The 16,143-nt window shown below is 37.1% G+C and overlaps 1 protein-coding gene across 8 annotated transcripts in view; it reads right to left on the bottom strand.

The window, feature by feature from the left end:
• The window catches only part of UBR3 (ubiquitin protein ligase E3 component n-recognin 3), a 262,210-nt gene that overhangs the window by 24,344 nt on the left and 221,723 nt on the right, over positions 1–16,143 (bottom strand). For all 8 annotated transcript variants that reach the window (XR_010150127.1, XM_016950002.4, XM_016950001.3 and 5 more), the window contains one exon: positions 4,230–4,354. Coding sequence is in view for 7 of the 8 variants with exons in the window: in XM_016950002.4 (XP_016805491.2) it covers positions 4,230–4,354 (125 nt within the window). In the remaining variant the exon portion in view is untranslated. The remainder of the gene's footprint in view (positions 1–4,229; positions 4,355–16,143) is intronic.

The following is a 16,143-nucleotide window of genomic DNA, read 5'->3' as shown; positions in this document are numbered from 1 at the left end:
TTCTGATAATCACTTCTTTGCATTATCTTTAAATTGCTCCTGTGCTTTCCGCCATATTCACTCAGCCATGTAGTATTATGTCCTGATTCTAAACTATAAAAATGACTCTGACTCTGCGGTGGTTCTCCTTATATCATGTGACTTGCCCCATCCTTACCTAATTAATCACCAGTATGATTACTTGTTAAATATTAATAACCTATAGATTACATATAATTCACAAGAATCAATATCTTGCTAAATATCAAAACAGCAATGTATCATGTTTTTAAAATTGATTTAAGTAAATTATCTCTTAAATAGGCAGAGTTCACCTAAACTCAAAACACTACCATAGATTTGTAGAAAACTCAAACTACCACAGATTTGCTATTTATTAAATCAATGTGGCATAGTTAAGTTTCTCTAAATGTACAATTCAGTCTAAAAGCTTCCTAAATTCAATATACTTTTCTGAGTAAAAGATTCAAAGAGTACAACAGAAGAGTATTTCTGTTCAGATCAGCTAAGTAAGTCACTGAGTGATAACTTGACTTTTAAGTCATTATTAACAAATACAATTTTGAGCACTTTTTTACACATGGCAAATTTTATATCATATCAGAAAGTTAAATATAATGTAATGTTCACTGCTTTGTATTGAGACTTCTTCACAATCCAAAGTATTAAGAAAAATATTTTATATAGGCAATCTTTGAATAAACGAAAAAGTAGGCTCTTGAAGCTTAAGAAGGATGATTTCTGAGAACATGGATGAAAGACCTAAAATCGAGATAAGAAGAATCCTAAGGGGGAGGTGGCAAAAGTATGTGGGTTAAATTTAAAAAAGGATCAAGGGTCGAGAGATGCAAGAGAGTCTGTGCTGGGTAGAATACTTTGTCTAAATTACAGTATTTCTTAAAGTTTTTGATTTCAATATGTTTTGGATGCTATGATACCACACCCCAGCAAACAAAACAACAAAACCTATCCAAGGATCCCAGACTAAGAAATTCTAGTAGGCTGGGCATGGTGGTTCACGCCTGTAATCCCAGCACTTTGGGAGGCCAAGGTGGGAGGATTGCTTGAGGCCTGGAGTTCAAGACCAGCCTGGGCAACACAGCAAGACTTCCTCCCCACAAAAAATGGGAAAGTTAGCCAGGTGTGGTGGTGTGTGCCTGTAGTCCTAGCTACTTCAGAGGCTGAGGTGGGAGGATCAATTGAGCCCAGGAGTTTGAGGTTGCAGTGAGCTGTGATCATGCCACTGCACTCCAACGTGGGCGATAGAGTGAGACCCTGTCAAAAAAAAAAAGGAAGAAAAGAAAAGAAAAGAAAGAAAGGAAAAGGAAGGAAGGAAAGAAAAAGAAAAAGAAAAAAGAAAAGAAATTCTAGTATAAAGACTCTTAGCAGAAATTCCATTGACCAAAAAAGTACGAGTTACACTAACTGGAATGATGACTTTTTCAGAACTAAATCTCATTATCAAATTAACACCCCTTCAAAAAATATATAATACCGATATTTTTACTACCATAGGCCAGATGAGATCTGGCAAAAATACGTTTTCATTACAATTAGTATGCCAAACATAAGCAATTAAAGAGATGAAGCGAATAAGTGAAATTCAATGAAGAAAGGAAGAAAGGAAGGAAAGGGGTGAGAGAAGACGTAAAGAAGGAAGTGAAAAAAATAAGAGTAATCAATGATGCAGAAATCTAAGTAGTTACAGAGGTCACAGTGGTATATTTCATCACTCATAAATATGGTTGTCTCCCAGTTTCCATGATGGATGGGTTCCAGGAACCACCCCTTGGAAACCAAAATCCATAGATCCTCAAGTTCCTAACATAAAATAGTGTATTACAGTATAGTTGTTGGTATTACAGGCATTTACAAACTGCTATGTATCTAAATGTTTATGTCTATTATAGAAAAAGCTAATAACATGTAGTAAATCAACCTACAGACTATCGTAATTTTTAATTTTCTTTCACTAAAGAAAATTATATATTTATATAGCTATAAACTAATACACTAATATATATTTATATGGCTATAAGCCAATATACTTCTAATTAATGTTCTGATAAGAATCTGTCTCATATAAAGTATTTTAAGTGTTTTTTAAAAATAACTAACAATTACGAGGTTCAGAAAAAAACTGGACCAGTTACCTAAATTACATCATGTTCCTCCCTTCATAGATTTACAATTGTAAATAGTTAGACCCAAATTTTATCAGCAAATTTCTTAAATGTGTTATTTTTCATGATTAGACAGCTTACTAAGGAAACATATTTAAATAATGACACAGCACAGAAACCTAATATACCTGATTTGAATACTATCTGAACACTAACAATCCAAATATCAGATTACATTGCAGTCAGAAAAATTAAAAGAATATTTAGGAAAAATAGGCCAGGCAAGGTGGCTCATGCCTGTAATCCCAGCACTTTGGGAGGCCAAGGCAGGTGGATTACCTTGAGTCCAGGAATTCAAGACCAGCCTGGGCAACATGGTAAAACCCCAGCTCTACTAAAAATACAAAAAATCAGCCGTGTGTGGTGGCATAAGCCTGTAGCCCCAACTACTCGTCAGGGCTGAGGTGGGAGGATCCCTTGGGCCCAGGAGGTTGAGGCTGCAGTGAGCCCTGATCATACCATTGCACTACAGCCTGGGTGACAATGAGACCCTGTCTCAAAAAAAAAAAAAAAAAAAGAAAAAACTAAAGATAATTACAAAAAGAAAAACTGTCCAAGAATTAACCAGCAACAAGGGGAAAAAAATCTTTCAAGAAAGACAGAAATTAATTTTGAGAATTTAGAATAACAGAATTGAAATAGAAGTGCCCTTATAAATCATATGGTCCAAACCTTTCATTTACCTTTGAGAAAGCTGAGGCTTAGACAGTTATGTTTTGACTAAAAAAGTAACATCTCTACTTAGTAGCAGGAGATTGGCCTTGTACTTGGGTTTGATGGCCAACTGACACATAATAAATAATTATTCTTAACCCATAATTAAGACACAGTGAACTCTGTGATGATATGATATTAAATGTACACATAATTGTGATATGAGAGTAAACTGATGATAACAGTGAAGGTTATATTGAATATATTTCATGTATTTATAATTGGTTCTCTCTCCTTTGATACAAGTAGATATGATTTCAACAAAAAAAGTTTTAATGACATTTAAAAACCCCTTAAGACTCTGTGAGCCAATCGAAAGGTTCAATTTACACTATACCTATTATTTTTCCTACCAACTTCTACAAATAAACACTGAAGCAATTTTCTTCTTTTATCTATCTCTAAGCTGAACCACTCAGTTCTTCGGTTCTATAACTCTATAGTATCTCATTTGTTCTCAAGCTACTGAAAGTATTTACATTTAGCATAATTTTTCTAAATAGTTTGCATAATTTAGCTTAAACTGAGTTCCTTTGAGTTTCCTAAGAACTTGTATATATTCTAACAAGAAAAAAGGTAATATTTCAAGACGCATAATTAAGAAAAGGCTAGGACTGACCGGGCGCGGTGGCTCATGCCTGTAATCCCAGCACTTTGGGAGGCTGAGGTGGGCGGATCACAAGGTCAGGAGTTCAAGACCAGCCTGGCCAACATGGTGAAACCCTGTCTCTACTAAAAATACAAAAATTAGCCGGGCATGGTGGCAGGCGCCTATAGTCCCAGCTACTCAGAAGGCTGAGGCAGGAGAATTGCTTGAACCCAGGAGGCAGAGGTTGCAGTGAGCCGAGATTGTACCACTGCACTCCAGCCTAGGTGACAGACAGAGAGTCTGCCACAAAAAAAAAAAAAAAAAAAAAGAAAAGGCTAGGATTTTAAATTTAGAAGTGGTGCATCAAAAGCTATCTTTGGATTGTGATTGGGGATAGGGACAAAAAGAAAAAGTGGCAAATAAAATAGATAAGTCTGCAGATATTTTATCATGTGCTCACTGTGTTAGCACAATTTTTATAACTTCTCTAAGTTTAAGGCTTGCAGAAAAAGCAAAACAAAACTGCTCAAATATAAAGGGATAAAAGGATGAGGTTTAGAGACAGATATAGAAGTCCTCATTGTTTAGTGAAAACATTTTAAACATTTTTTAGCCTGTAGGTGCTCAATTTACAATTAAAATACCAATAACTCATTTTGTAACACCTACTCTTATTCACTCAATATCCCCAGCTTAAATGACTTCACCTACCTGCTAAATGACAAATTTAGAAAGAGCCTAACCTTTTTGAGAGCTCCCGCGTGTTTCCAGGCTGACCTATCTTCTTCGCTGCATTTAACTGAGAGTGCTGCAAGAGCCTGTGTGTACAGTAGGGTAAAAAGTACCTTCACAATGCAGGTAAAGTGGTCTGCAAGAGAAAAAAAATCATTATTTCTTTGGAATCTAGATATTTTGTACTCAACATAGTTTTACAAATATATGCCTTTCCTTGCATATGTAATTGGTTTTTGTTTTCAACACTTAATAGTTTTTTTGTTTGTTTTTGAGACGAGGTCTCAGTCTGTCACCCAGGCAGTGTGGTGCCTGGAGTGCAGTGGCGTGATCACAGTTTACTGAAGCCTCGACCTCCCAAGCTCAAGCGATCCTCTCATCTCAGCCTGTAATCTGCCCCGCCCAACAGTAGCTGGGACTACAGGCATGTGCCACTACGCCTGATTAGCTTTTTATTTTTTGTAGAGATGGGGCCTCCCTATGTTGCCCATGCTAGTCTCAAATTCCTTGGGCTCAAGCAATCCTCCCACTGCAGCCTCCCAAAGAGCTGGGGTTAGAGACATGAGAGTCTGAAATTATAATGTACTATTATATTTGCTGCCCAACAGATCTGAAATTATGAAAGCAAAATTCCTCTATTCATACAAAGAACATATAAATGAGAAGTACTCAGCATAGTGGAAAGGGTGCTCTCTTTCAGAAGACCAGAGTGCTAATGCCATTCAACCTTGGAATAGCTGTGGAACCCTGGCAAATGCCCTTCCTGGGCTTCACATGCTCAATAACAACGTTTGGGAGTCTCAATGTTTAAAACCAACACATCATCTACCCCTATATGATACACATCTTAATAAGGATAGTATTATATGGAATATGATATAAATCTTACAAAGTTAAAAAAAATCTTGATGTTTAGGTTACTAATTTGGCTTCAGAATTTAATGAAAACTATAGCAATAAGCCTGGGCAACACAGACCCCCTCTCTACAAAAATTTTTAAAAATAGCTGGGTGTGGCCAGGGGCAGTGGCTCACGCCTGTAATCCCAGCACTTTGGGAGGCTGAGGTGGGCGGATCACAAGGTCAGGAGTTTGAGACCAGACTGGCCAACATAGTGAAACCCTGTCTCTACTAAAAAATACAAAAAATAAGCCAGGCATGGTGGCGGGTGCCTGTAATATCAGCTACTTGGGAGGCTGAGGCAGGAGAATCGCTTGAACCCGGGAGGCGGAGGTTGCAGTGAGCCAAGATTGTGGCATTGCACTCCAGCCCAGGCAACAGTGTGAGACTCTGTCTCCAAAAAAAAAAAAAGCTGGGTGTGGTGACAAGCATCTGTCATCCTAGCTACTTGGGAGGCAGAGGATCACTTGAGCTCAGAAGGGAAGGCTATAGTAATCCAAGATCACTCCACTTAACTCCAGCCTGGGCAATGGAGAGCCTGTCTCAAATAAAGATAAAAATAAAAATAAAAAACTTAGCAATATGAAATAGTAGTAACAATACGTAAAGTGCCTGGTAGCTTCTGGCACATATTAGGTACTTAATAAATGGAAGCTTTAATATTGATAATTAACATTTATATTTACCTAATAACTTAGCAATTTTCTTCAAGTGTCTCATTCAATCCTCAAAACAGTCTCAACTGGATAACTGAGCTTCAGAAAGATGTGCTTGTGATATCAAAGCTAATAAGCACCCAGGTCTGAACTTGAATCCATATAGATCATTTTTCTTCAGGTTCAGTGTTCCTTCTATTATATTATACTCCTCCCCTAGTAAATGGATACTACCATTTAATCAGTTGCTGGAGTCAGAAACTTGCAGATATTCTTGACAATTTCCCCATTAAAATAATCACCAAGTCCTGTTAATTCTACTTTTTAAATATTTCTCGTCAGTTTCAACACCCTAGACTAGACTTCCATCCTTTCTTGCCTAGACCTATAATCCCAGCTAAAGTGGCTGTGTTGGGGGTCCCCAAGACCACTGCCACGTTTGATGATTCACTAGGAGGACTTAAAAGACTGAGTACAGAGTCATACTCATAGCTGTTATGACTTATGACTGCAAAAGGATAAAAGTTAAAATCAGCAAAGGGAAAAAAGGCACATTGGGTGAAGTGGAAACTTCCAGAGTCTTCTTCCAGTAGAACCACACAGGATGTGCTAAACTCCCCCAGCAACAACCAGCTGTGATGGCATGTAGGAAATGGATACCAGGGTATCTCATTAGAGACTCAGTGCCCAAGGTTTTTACTGGGGTCATGCAGGTACTCTCTTCCTAGTACATACCAAAATTCCAGACTCTCAAGAGGAAAGCAGGTACATTCGGCATAAACCATACTCTTTGTACAAACAATTTAGGCATAGTGTGCCACTCTTATCAATTCTGGGAATGGTGGGACCCCTCCTGAAATCCAAGTTCCCAGATGCTAGTCAAGGCCTAACCTTGCAAGCAGGCCTTTCAAAGGACAGCAGTCAGGCCTTCTATGTTAATTCTTTCCAGCACAGTAGTTTATCTGTATCACCTCTCAGCCCCCTGCAATCTACTTTCCTTATTCCAGCCAGAATGATCTTTTATTTTTCCTCCAGCTTTACTGAGGTATAATTGACAAAAATTATATTATTGAAGGTAGACAATGTAGTTTTGATATAAGCATACACTGTGAAATGATGGTCACATCAAGTTAACTAACATATTCATCATCCCATATGGTTACATGTGTCTGTGTGTATGTGTGTGCACTGAGAATACTTAAGATCTCTTTGCTTAGTGCATTTTAAGTATACAAGAGAATATTACAGCTATAGTCACCATGTTGTATATTAGATCTCCAGAACTTATTCATCTTATAACTGAAAGTACACACCCGTTGACCAACATCTCCCCATTTTCCCCACCTCCCTGTCCCATGTGAACCACCCTCCTACTCTCTATTTTGACTTGTTTAGATTCCACATATAAGTGAGATCATGCAGTATTTCTCTTTTTGTGGCTTATTTCATTTAGCATAATGTCCTATGGGTTCATCCATGCTGTCGCAAATGGCAAGATTTCCTTCTTTTTTAAGGCTAAATAACGTCCCAGTGTACTTATATGCCACATTATCTTTATTCATCCATTGACAGACACTTAGGTGGTTTCCATATCTTGGCTATTGTGATTAAAGCCATAATGAACATGGGAGTGGAGTGCAGATGTCTCTTTGAGATACTGATTTTACTTCCTTAGGATGTACACCCAGAAGTGGGACTACTGGATGATACAGTAGTTCTATTTTAGTTTTTTGAGGAACCTCCATACAGTTTCAGGATGCCCAGAACTAAGGAAAAACAATGAGTCAACAATCAGAATGAGTCATATTAGAGAAATATTTAGATGACAGAAATTATAGGATTTCGTGGACCTTTGGAGGTAGAGGGTGATGGTGGTATCTCATAGACGGTAGCAGCATTGACTAAAATGTAAAACAGAGGATGAGAGCAGGCTTGGATAGGTAGAAAATTAACATTATATATACTGAGTTTGAGGCATGTCTAAAAATTCAAGTCTGGAACTCACTGGGGAGTTGTAGTCTAAAGCTAGAGATTTGGGAATCATCAGATAATAGGTATAGTTAAAGCTATGGGAAAAAAGATAAAATTGTGAAGGAAGAGGACAGTAAATAAAGAACAATTCATTTAAAAAGAGCCTGAAAATGAGTAGGAAATGAGACAGTAGAAGACTAGGAAAGGATGGTGCCGTCAAAGTCAAGAAAAATATTCCATCATTTAATGAAATATTTTAATAAGTGACAGACATTACAGAATTTGTCTATTAAGTACAAACAAAAACATCCTAACCAGAAAGTCATTTATCTTGTGTAGAAACACCACTGACATATAGCTTCTTCTTAAACTATACATACATATATTTTTTCTTTTACTAAAAAGAAGTGATGTGGCCGGGCGCGGTGGCTCACGCCTGTAATCCCAGCACTTTGGGGGCCAAGGTGTGTGAATCACCTGAGGTCAGGAGTTTGAGACCAGCCTGGCCAACATGGTGAAACCTCGTCTCAACTAAAAATACAAAAAATTAGTCGGGCGTGGTGGCGGGTGCCTGTAATCCCAGCTACTTGGAAGGCTGAGGCAGGAAAATCACTTGAACCCAAGAGATGGCGTTTGCAGTGAGCTGATAATGGTGCCATTGCACTCCAGCCTGGGCAACAAGAGTGAAATTCTGTCTCAAAAATAATAATAATAAAATAAATAAAATAGAAGTAATGTACTAAAAGAAATGATAGCCACTATAGTTTTAGCTTTTCATTGTAGAAAAGTACTAATTTCTGGTTTTAGTCCATTTGTCTGTCTTGATTATCATCATTTAAAAAAATACAGTCAGCTCTTTGTACCTGTGGGTTCCTCATCCATGGATTCAACCAATCATGGATCAAAAGTATTTGGAAAAAAAAAATAGATGGTTGTGTCTGTACTGAACATGTACAGACTTTTGCCCTTCTCATTATGCCCTAAAAAATACAGTATAACAACTATTTATATAACATTTATATTGTACTAAGTAATCTAGAGATGATTTAAAGTATATGAGAAGATATGTGTAGGTTATATGCAAATACTACACCATTTTATGTAAGGGACTTGAGTATCTGTGGATTTTGGAATTGGCAGGGGGTCGTGGAACCAATCTCCCATGGATACCAATGGATGATTAACTGGCAATTTAAAGTCAAGGCTTAAGTTCTCATATTCACTTGTTCATTTAACAGATGTTTATTTATTGAATGCTTGCCATGTGTAACACCAACATCTTTTAGGGACCTACAAGAAACAAGGAATCTCTCACATGAGGTTTATATTAGGTCAACAGGCTGCTAACTACCAACATTAAAACAGAAAACAAAGTCCTTCAAATACAATTATCAACATTTAAAAAGAAGAAAAAAGGATTGGACATCTAATCTAAGTCAATGTGTTTAAAAACTACAATAACAACAAAAAAAAACTATCAAAATACCTGAGGATGAACAAAGGAAGATCAATAGTTACTTGAAATGCCTTAGAAGCAAACTACCTGTAGTTTCTTTTAAGACAAGGTAGAGTATATCTAAAATAACAAAATCCCTAGGGGAAGAGCACACAGGTAAACAGGACATGATCTGAAGAAGGCATCAGACATTTTATTCTGTTCCTATCACCATGATAATTTTTTGTAAAAATACTATTCCACTGCTTCCATAAAGCACTTTGCATATACCACATGCAGATGTCAAATCTTCTCAGTCTTACCTTTTATGATTTGGAGTTACTAACTACATGTGCTCTGACCCTCTCCAAAAAGTCTAGTCTACAAGAAAAATCAATTTGTGATGTTCTTTTCTGCGTGAAAAACTCAAGTCTATTTTCTCTCTGATGAGTGAAGAATCCAAACGGTTTAAAAAGACTTCATTTCCTTAGTCAACATAGAACCAAGAAAAGATACCAAGTCTGTCTAACAACTAATAGGGTAGTAAATGCTGGTCCTTTGGGTATACTTCAGGCAATTGAATTTTGGGTCCAATAAACTGCCAACATTCTCAAAAAACATTATATAGAAGTGATCACAATATAAGTGTTAAAGATTCAAATGAAAGTAATAGCTTTCTTGAATTTTAAAATGGAAAATAAGCAATTTACCATAAAATAAGAGTATTGTGTTTTTAACACATCCACTGTATCCCCAAAGCATTTACTGAACAAATGATGTACCAAGTGGGCATTAGGATAGATAGTGCTGCTAGTCTTGGAGGAACTGACAGTCTGGAGAGGGCGATAGTAAAGAAAATCAGACAAGTCAGACAAGTATCAAAACAGAATCACGGAGAAGTTATTATGGCAATGAGAAGAAGGATATCCAATAGAAAGGCTTCTAGAAAGGGCAACACAAGGTAAAGGACCATCATGAGTTATTAAGTAAAGAATGGATAAATGGCAAACACTTAAAGATGCTCACAATTCTCCTATCTTAAAAACAAAAAATAACCCCTTTGAAATAGTAATCCCCCCCTTATCCTCAGGAGATACACTCCAAGACCCCAGGGGATGTCTGAAACTGCGGATAGTTCTGAATCCTACATTTGCAGTACTATGTAACAAGATGGGTTTGAACTGTGCAGGTCTACTCATACAAGGATTTTCTTCCACTTTTGCCACCCCTGAGACAGCAAGATCAACCCTTCCTCTTCTTCAGCCTATTCAACATGAAGATGACAAGGATGAATACTTTTATGATGATCCACTTCCACTTAATGAATAGTAAATATATTTTCTCTCTTATAATTTTCTTAATAATGTTTTCTTTTCTCTAGCCTTACATTGTGAGAATAAAGTACGTAATACATATAACATACAAATTATGTGTTAATTGACAGTGTTATTGGTAAGGCTTCTGGTCAACAATAGGCTATTAGTAGTTAAGTTTTTGGGAAATCAAAAAATATGTGCAGTGGATTCAACTGCACGGTGGAGTGGGGTGGGAAGTGGAGAAGTAAAGGGGGACCACACCCTTAGCCTCTGTGTTGTTCAAGGGTCAACTGTACATACATACCTATGATAAAGATTAATTTATAAATTAGACACGATAAGACATTAACAATAATATAGAACAATTATAATAAAAATTATGAAAATGTGATCTCTCAAAATTATTTCCTGTACTATGGCCATAACTTTTACTATTTAAGGTGTGATTGTGAAACTAGCACAAATTTGTTTTTCCTTCTTCATAATTTCATGGATAGAAGACTCATTCTTACCAAAGATCTTAGTAACCTCAGCATACAATTTTTTTCCTTTCCTTTTTAAGTAAGGAATTTTCACCTTTTCACTTAAAAGAAAAAACTTTAGTTTCTCTTTGGTGTATCCAAATTGCCAGTGTCAACTTAAGAAACACAAGGTTTACAAATTTGGAAACGAGGGCTTTATTTCTCATAAAAGGTTGCATCCTGCAGGCTAGCCATCAGCAAGCTGGGAATCACAGCCTCTAGCATAAGCCAAGAGTAAGTCCTTTGAGGAAGGTCAGGAATTTATGCTAAATAGGGTGGCTAAGTGTACACGTTCAATAAGCTATAGGAAGAGTCATGAGTATTTATGAAAGCAGAAACACGCACATGCGCAATTTAACTTCATGCCTCTTCATGGGTTACGTGTTCAAAAAAACAGCATGATGCCAGAGTGAGGTTTTGACCCTCTGACACTAGAAGGTAGAGTAGAAGACACAAAAACCCTCACTGAACTTCCTCCATGAATCGGCCAAAACTAGTCCAGAGATGCTGGTCAGCTTTGGGGAAGGGGTGTATTGTAAAATTGCAAAGAGGGAGAGGGGAGTTCAGTTGCAACCCCAGATGATTGGCTAAATGTGATTAAAGAATGATCCTCACAATGATCCTAAAGAATATCGTTCACACCTCAGTGTGCCCCTCCCTCATCAACCTTTAACCTGAATTATTTTCTAAGGAGTAAGCAGAAACCAGCTCTAGAAAACAAGAAACAAAAGATCATTCTTTAATAACATCTGTTCAGTTGAGGAGCTTAAGATTTTATTTTTATTTCTCGCCACCATCGCTAGTCTTGTGCTTTGGGGCCATTATTAAGTAAAATAAGAGTTACTTGAACACAAGCACTGTGATACCACGACAGTTGTTCTGATAGCCCAGATGGCCACTAAATGACTAATGGGTGGGTAGCATCTACAGTGTGGATATACTGGACAAAGGGATGACTTCATTTCCCAGGGAGAAAGGGACAAGACAGCATGAGATTTCAGTGTACTACTCAGAATGGCATGCAACTTAAAATGTATAAATTATTTATTTCTGGAATTTTCCATTTACTCTTTTTGGACCAAAGTTGACCACTGGTAACAAAAACCACAGAAAGCGCAACCATGGGTAAGGGGGGACTACTGTACATCACGTATGGCTTCTGTTCTCCTCCTCCATTCTCTCTTGAAAGATCTCTCTGTTCACTGTCTCAATTCTCTCACTTCCTTCTCATTTCTCATCCCACTGTAATCTGCTGATTCTACAAAATATATTTGTATATGGCCAGGAATCCCCAGGATAATATATAAGTAATTAAATTTTAGAGGTCAAAATCCTTTTGAAAATCTGGTAAAAGCTGTGAAACTACTCAGAAAAAAATGCACATACATGTACAATTTTTTTCCTTACCATTTTAGGATTTCTTAAAGCCTATTAATGAACTCTGGAACCACATACTATAAAGCCTTGGTCTTAGGCCAGCACAGTGGCTCATGCCTGTAATTCCAGCACCTTGGGAGGCCAAGGCAGGTGGATTCCTTGAGCCCAGAGTTCGAGACCAGCCTGGGCAACAAAGTGAGACCCGCCCCCCCCCCGCCACCGTCTCTACAAAAAATAAAATTAGCCAAATGTGGTGGTGTGCACCTGTGGTCCCAACTACATGGGGAGTCTGAGGCAGGAGGATTGCTTGAGCCCAGGAGGTCAAGGCTGCAGTGAGTTATGACTGTACCACTGTACTCCAGCCTGGGCAACAGAACAAGACTGTCTCCCCAAAAAATAAAAAAAATAAAGCTTTGGTCTGAAGAGGCTATCAAAGACTGTTGGGGTTATATCAATAGGATACAAGCCAACCCGAAGTATTTAAACAGTTATTATTTTACTATGGGACTGAAGGACACTAAATATATTAAAATCCAAGAATTCATAATACTGGGAAAAAAGCAATCATCTTTGGAGAATGCTAAAAAAAAAAAGTCATTTTTCTGAAAACTGGTACAAAATCAAGCATTTAACCTGCCTTTCCTTTCCTATATCAACTTTACCAATGTGTAAACAAATAGGAAAAATAGGAAAAAATTTTAGTTTTATGAATTCCACTTAAGAAATGAAATAATTAAGGAATAAATCTAGAGAATAATCAATAGCTTCTACTGTCACATAAAGAGGAACAACTGGAAATTATATCTCCTGATAAAAAAGTATTTAACATTATCCATGAAGTATTTTTGTAAAAAGAAATAAGAAACTGATTCCATCTAAAACTATCTGCCAGTCTGTAGGACACACACAGGGACAGAAGATCATGTTATTAAATGATATTGTTAGGGGTACAATTAGCAAAATAGAGACTATGGTAAGTTCTAAAGGGAAAAAGACTCAGATTCTTCAACAAATAAAATGCAAGGAGGTAGGAGGAGGGAGGCAACCCACAGATTTAAAAGAAATATAACAACCAAATCCAATGTATGGATCTTTTTTGGATCCTAAGCCAAATAAACCAAATATTAAAAAATCATTTACAGGCCGGGCGCAGTGGCTCACACTTGTAGTCTCAGCAGTTTAGGAGGCCGAGGCAGGTGGATCACAAGGTCAGGAGATTCAGACCAGTCTGGCCAACATGGTGAAACCCTGTCTCTACTAAAAATACAAAAATTAGCCAGGTGTGGTAGCAGGCACCTGTAATCCTAGCTACTTGGGAAGCTGAGGCAGGGGAATCGCTTGAACCCAGGAGGCAGAGGTTGCAGTGAGCTGAGATCATGCCACTGCATTCCAGCCCAGGCGACAGAGAGAAACTGTCTCAAAAAAAAAAAAAAAAAAAAAAAAAATTTACAAGAAGCAACTATGGAATTTGAACACTGATGGGATATTTACTGATATTTAGGCATAATTGTTCATTTTTAATTGTGTTCACGATTTTTAAAAATTATTTTAAGAATCCTTATCTTTTAGAGATACATACTGAAGACTATAGAGATAAAATGATAAGTGGTCTGGAATTCGCTTCAAAATAACCACAGGTGGGAGGGAGGAGGGAATAAGTAAGGGTATAAATGAAACAAGACTGGCCATGAGTTGATATGGGGGTTCATGAAACTCTGCTCTTTACTGTTATGTATGCTTGTAAATAAATAGTTTTTTAAGCCCTTGGTTTATAACAAAGCAAAACTGAGATATTTTCTTTCTTCAAGTCAATGGAAAATAATAAGCAGGATTCAAGCTCTCTTTTTTGGGCCCTGCTTATGGGATCTTGGAAGCAGGGATATTCTATAATCACTGGTCCCAAATGCTCTATAGAATCCTGGGAGTCTGTATTCTATACAGCATGGTTAAGAACAGATTTGTGAAGCTCCTCAAGAACAGCAACATGATCCAAACCTGGGTAACTGACCCTCCCTGATACAGTCTGATTGTCTCCCCACCCAAATCTCATCTTGAATTTTAACTCCCATAATTCCCTCGTGTTGTGGGAGGGACCCAGTGGGAGATAACTGAATCATGGGGGTGGTTCCCGCATCCTGTTCTCATGGTAGTGAATAAGTCTCATGAGATCTAATGGTTTCATGCAGGGAAACCCCTTTCACTTGGCTATCATTCTCTTCTCTTGTCTGCTACCATGTAAGACGTGCCTTTTGCCTTCTGCCATGATTGTGAGACCTCCCAGCCATATGGAACTGTGAGTCCATTAAACCTCTTTCTTTTTTAAATTGGCCAGTCTCAGATATGTCTTTATTATCAGCATGAAAATGAACTAATACACTCCCTATAAAGGATGATGATTTTATGTCTTAAACCCTGGAGGCTCAAAAATAAGAAAGAATTTTAGCCTGAGAGATAATAATTGTAAATTTTGTGTGAATCATCTAAGGAGATAATAATTGTAAATTTTGTGTGAATCATCTAAGAGGGCTTCTTAAAAAAGAAGGTGAAGTTCCTCTCTTAACTCTCATCCTGCTGCCTTAAACTAGACTGTGATGGCTAGAACTCTTAGCAGCTACCTTGGCACAGGGAGATGAGAGCCATACCATAAAGAATCTGGTGCTGTGAAGTAGAAGTGTCCAGCCTGCCTACTTTCACACTTCTTTCTACATGAAAGAAAAACAAGCAGTATCTTATTCAAGCTACTGTGTTAATTTGGTTTCTTCTTTATATTATATAGCCAAATCTGATCCTAAGTTATAAATCTTCTTTCCCCTTGTACATAAAGAACTAAATATGAATACCTGAAAACAGTGATGTCAGAAGTTACTTCCGAGTTTATTCTTTAGAGGCCAGTGATGTGATGGGTATTATGAAACATAAGATGCAAGGACATAAGAGATCAAAGAAAAAAACTTGTCTTTAATATATTTAATTTGAGCTTCTGATGAGATAATTGGCATAAAAAGGTCTTTCAACCTGAAAACAATGCTAAGCATTAAAAGATTTAAGAGGTATATAGCTAGGTTTCTGCATCCATCTATTTTTCAGATAAAACCATGGGAAGCATTTAACATTCTAGTAAGTCTAAACAGTAAAATTTCCTTCCTCTGCTTTTCTCTTCTAATAACAAACAATAACTTAAACAGTTACACAAATACATATTCTTACAATAAAAATAGTTTATAATAACACTGTCCCAATAAAGACCACTATTAAGTCTTACATCAAAAGGGAGTGGAGAAGAAAAATTTACATTAATAACTCTTTATCTCCCCAACTCTCCACCTTCCCTCAAAAAAACCCTCTGTGGAAAATATAATTAAGCTCTGAACTTCCTAGGAATTAAAGGCCTCTATCCAGTTCTCAAAGTGTGAAAGACTAAAAAAATTAATAAGGAATGGCATTTTTTTCTCTGACCCTAAATTCTAAGAGGAATTCATCACCACAATGACAGCTAGCAAAATATTACACCATGTGTTCGACAGCAGTATAATCTAATATCAAGATAATCCAATCTTGAATTATTGTAAAATTTTAAGAAATAATATAAAGCACAAGTTTTAAAAGCAATTCTAACTACAGGTAAATTTAATGACTGCTAAATACCTAGCTATTTGGCTCCCCAAGGGTGAAGTACATGTTTTGGTCATCTTTGTGTGTCCAGCACTTGGCAAAGAAGCATAGCAACCTGGTACACAGTAGGAACTTATT

Source organism: Pan troglodytes, chromosome 13, assembly GCF_028858775.2.
Source record: "Pan troglodytes isolate AG18354 chromosome 13, NHGRI_mPanTro3-v2.0_pri, whole genome shotgun sequence".
NCBI lineage: Eukaryota > Metazoa > Chordata > Mammalia > Primates > Hominidae > Pan > Pan troglodytes.
The sequence above is the reverse complement of the archived record's forward strand: the minus strand, read 5'-3'. Positions and strand labels throughout refer to the sequence as shown.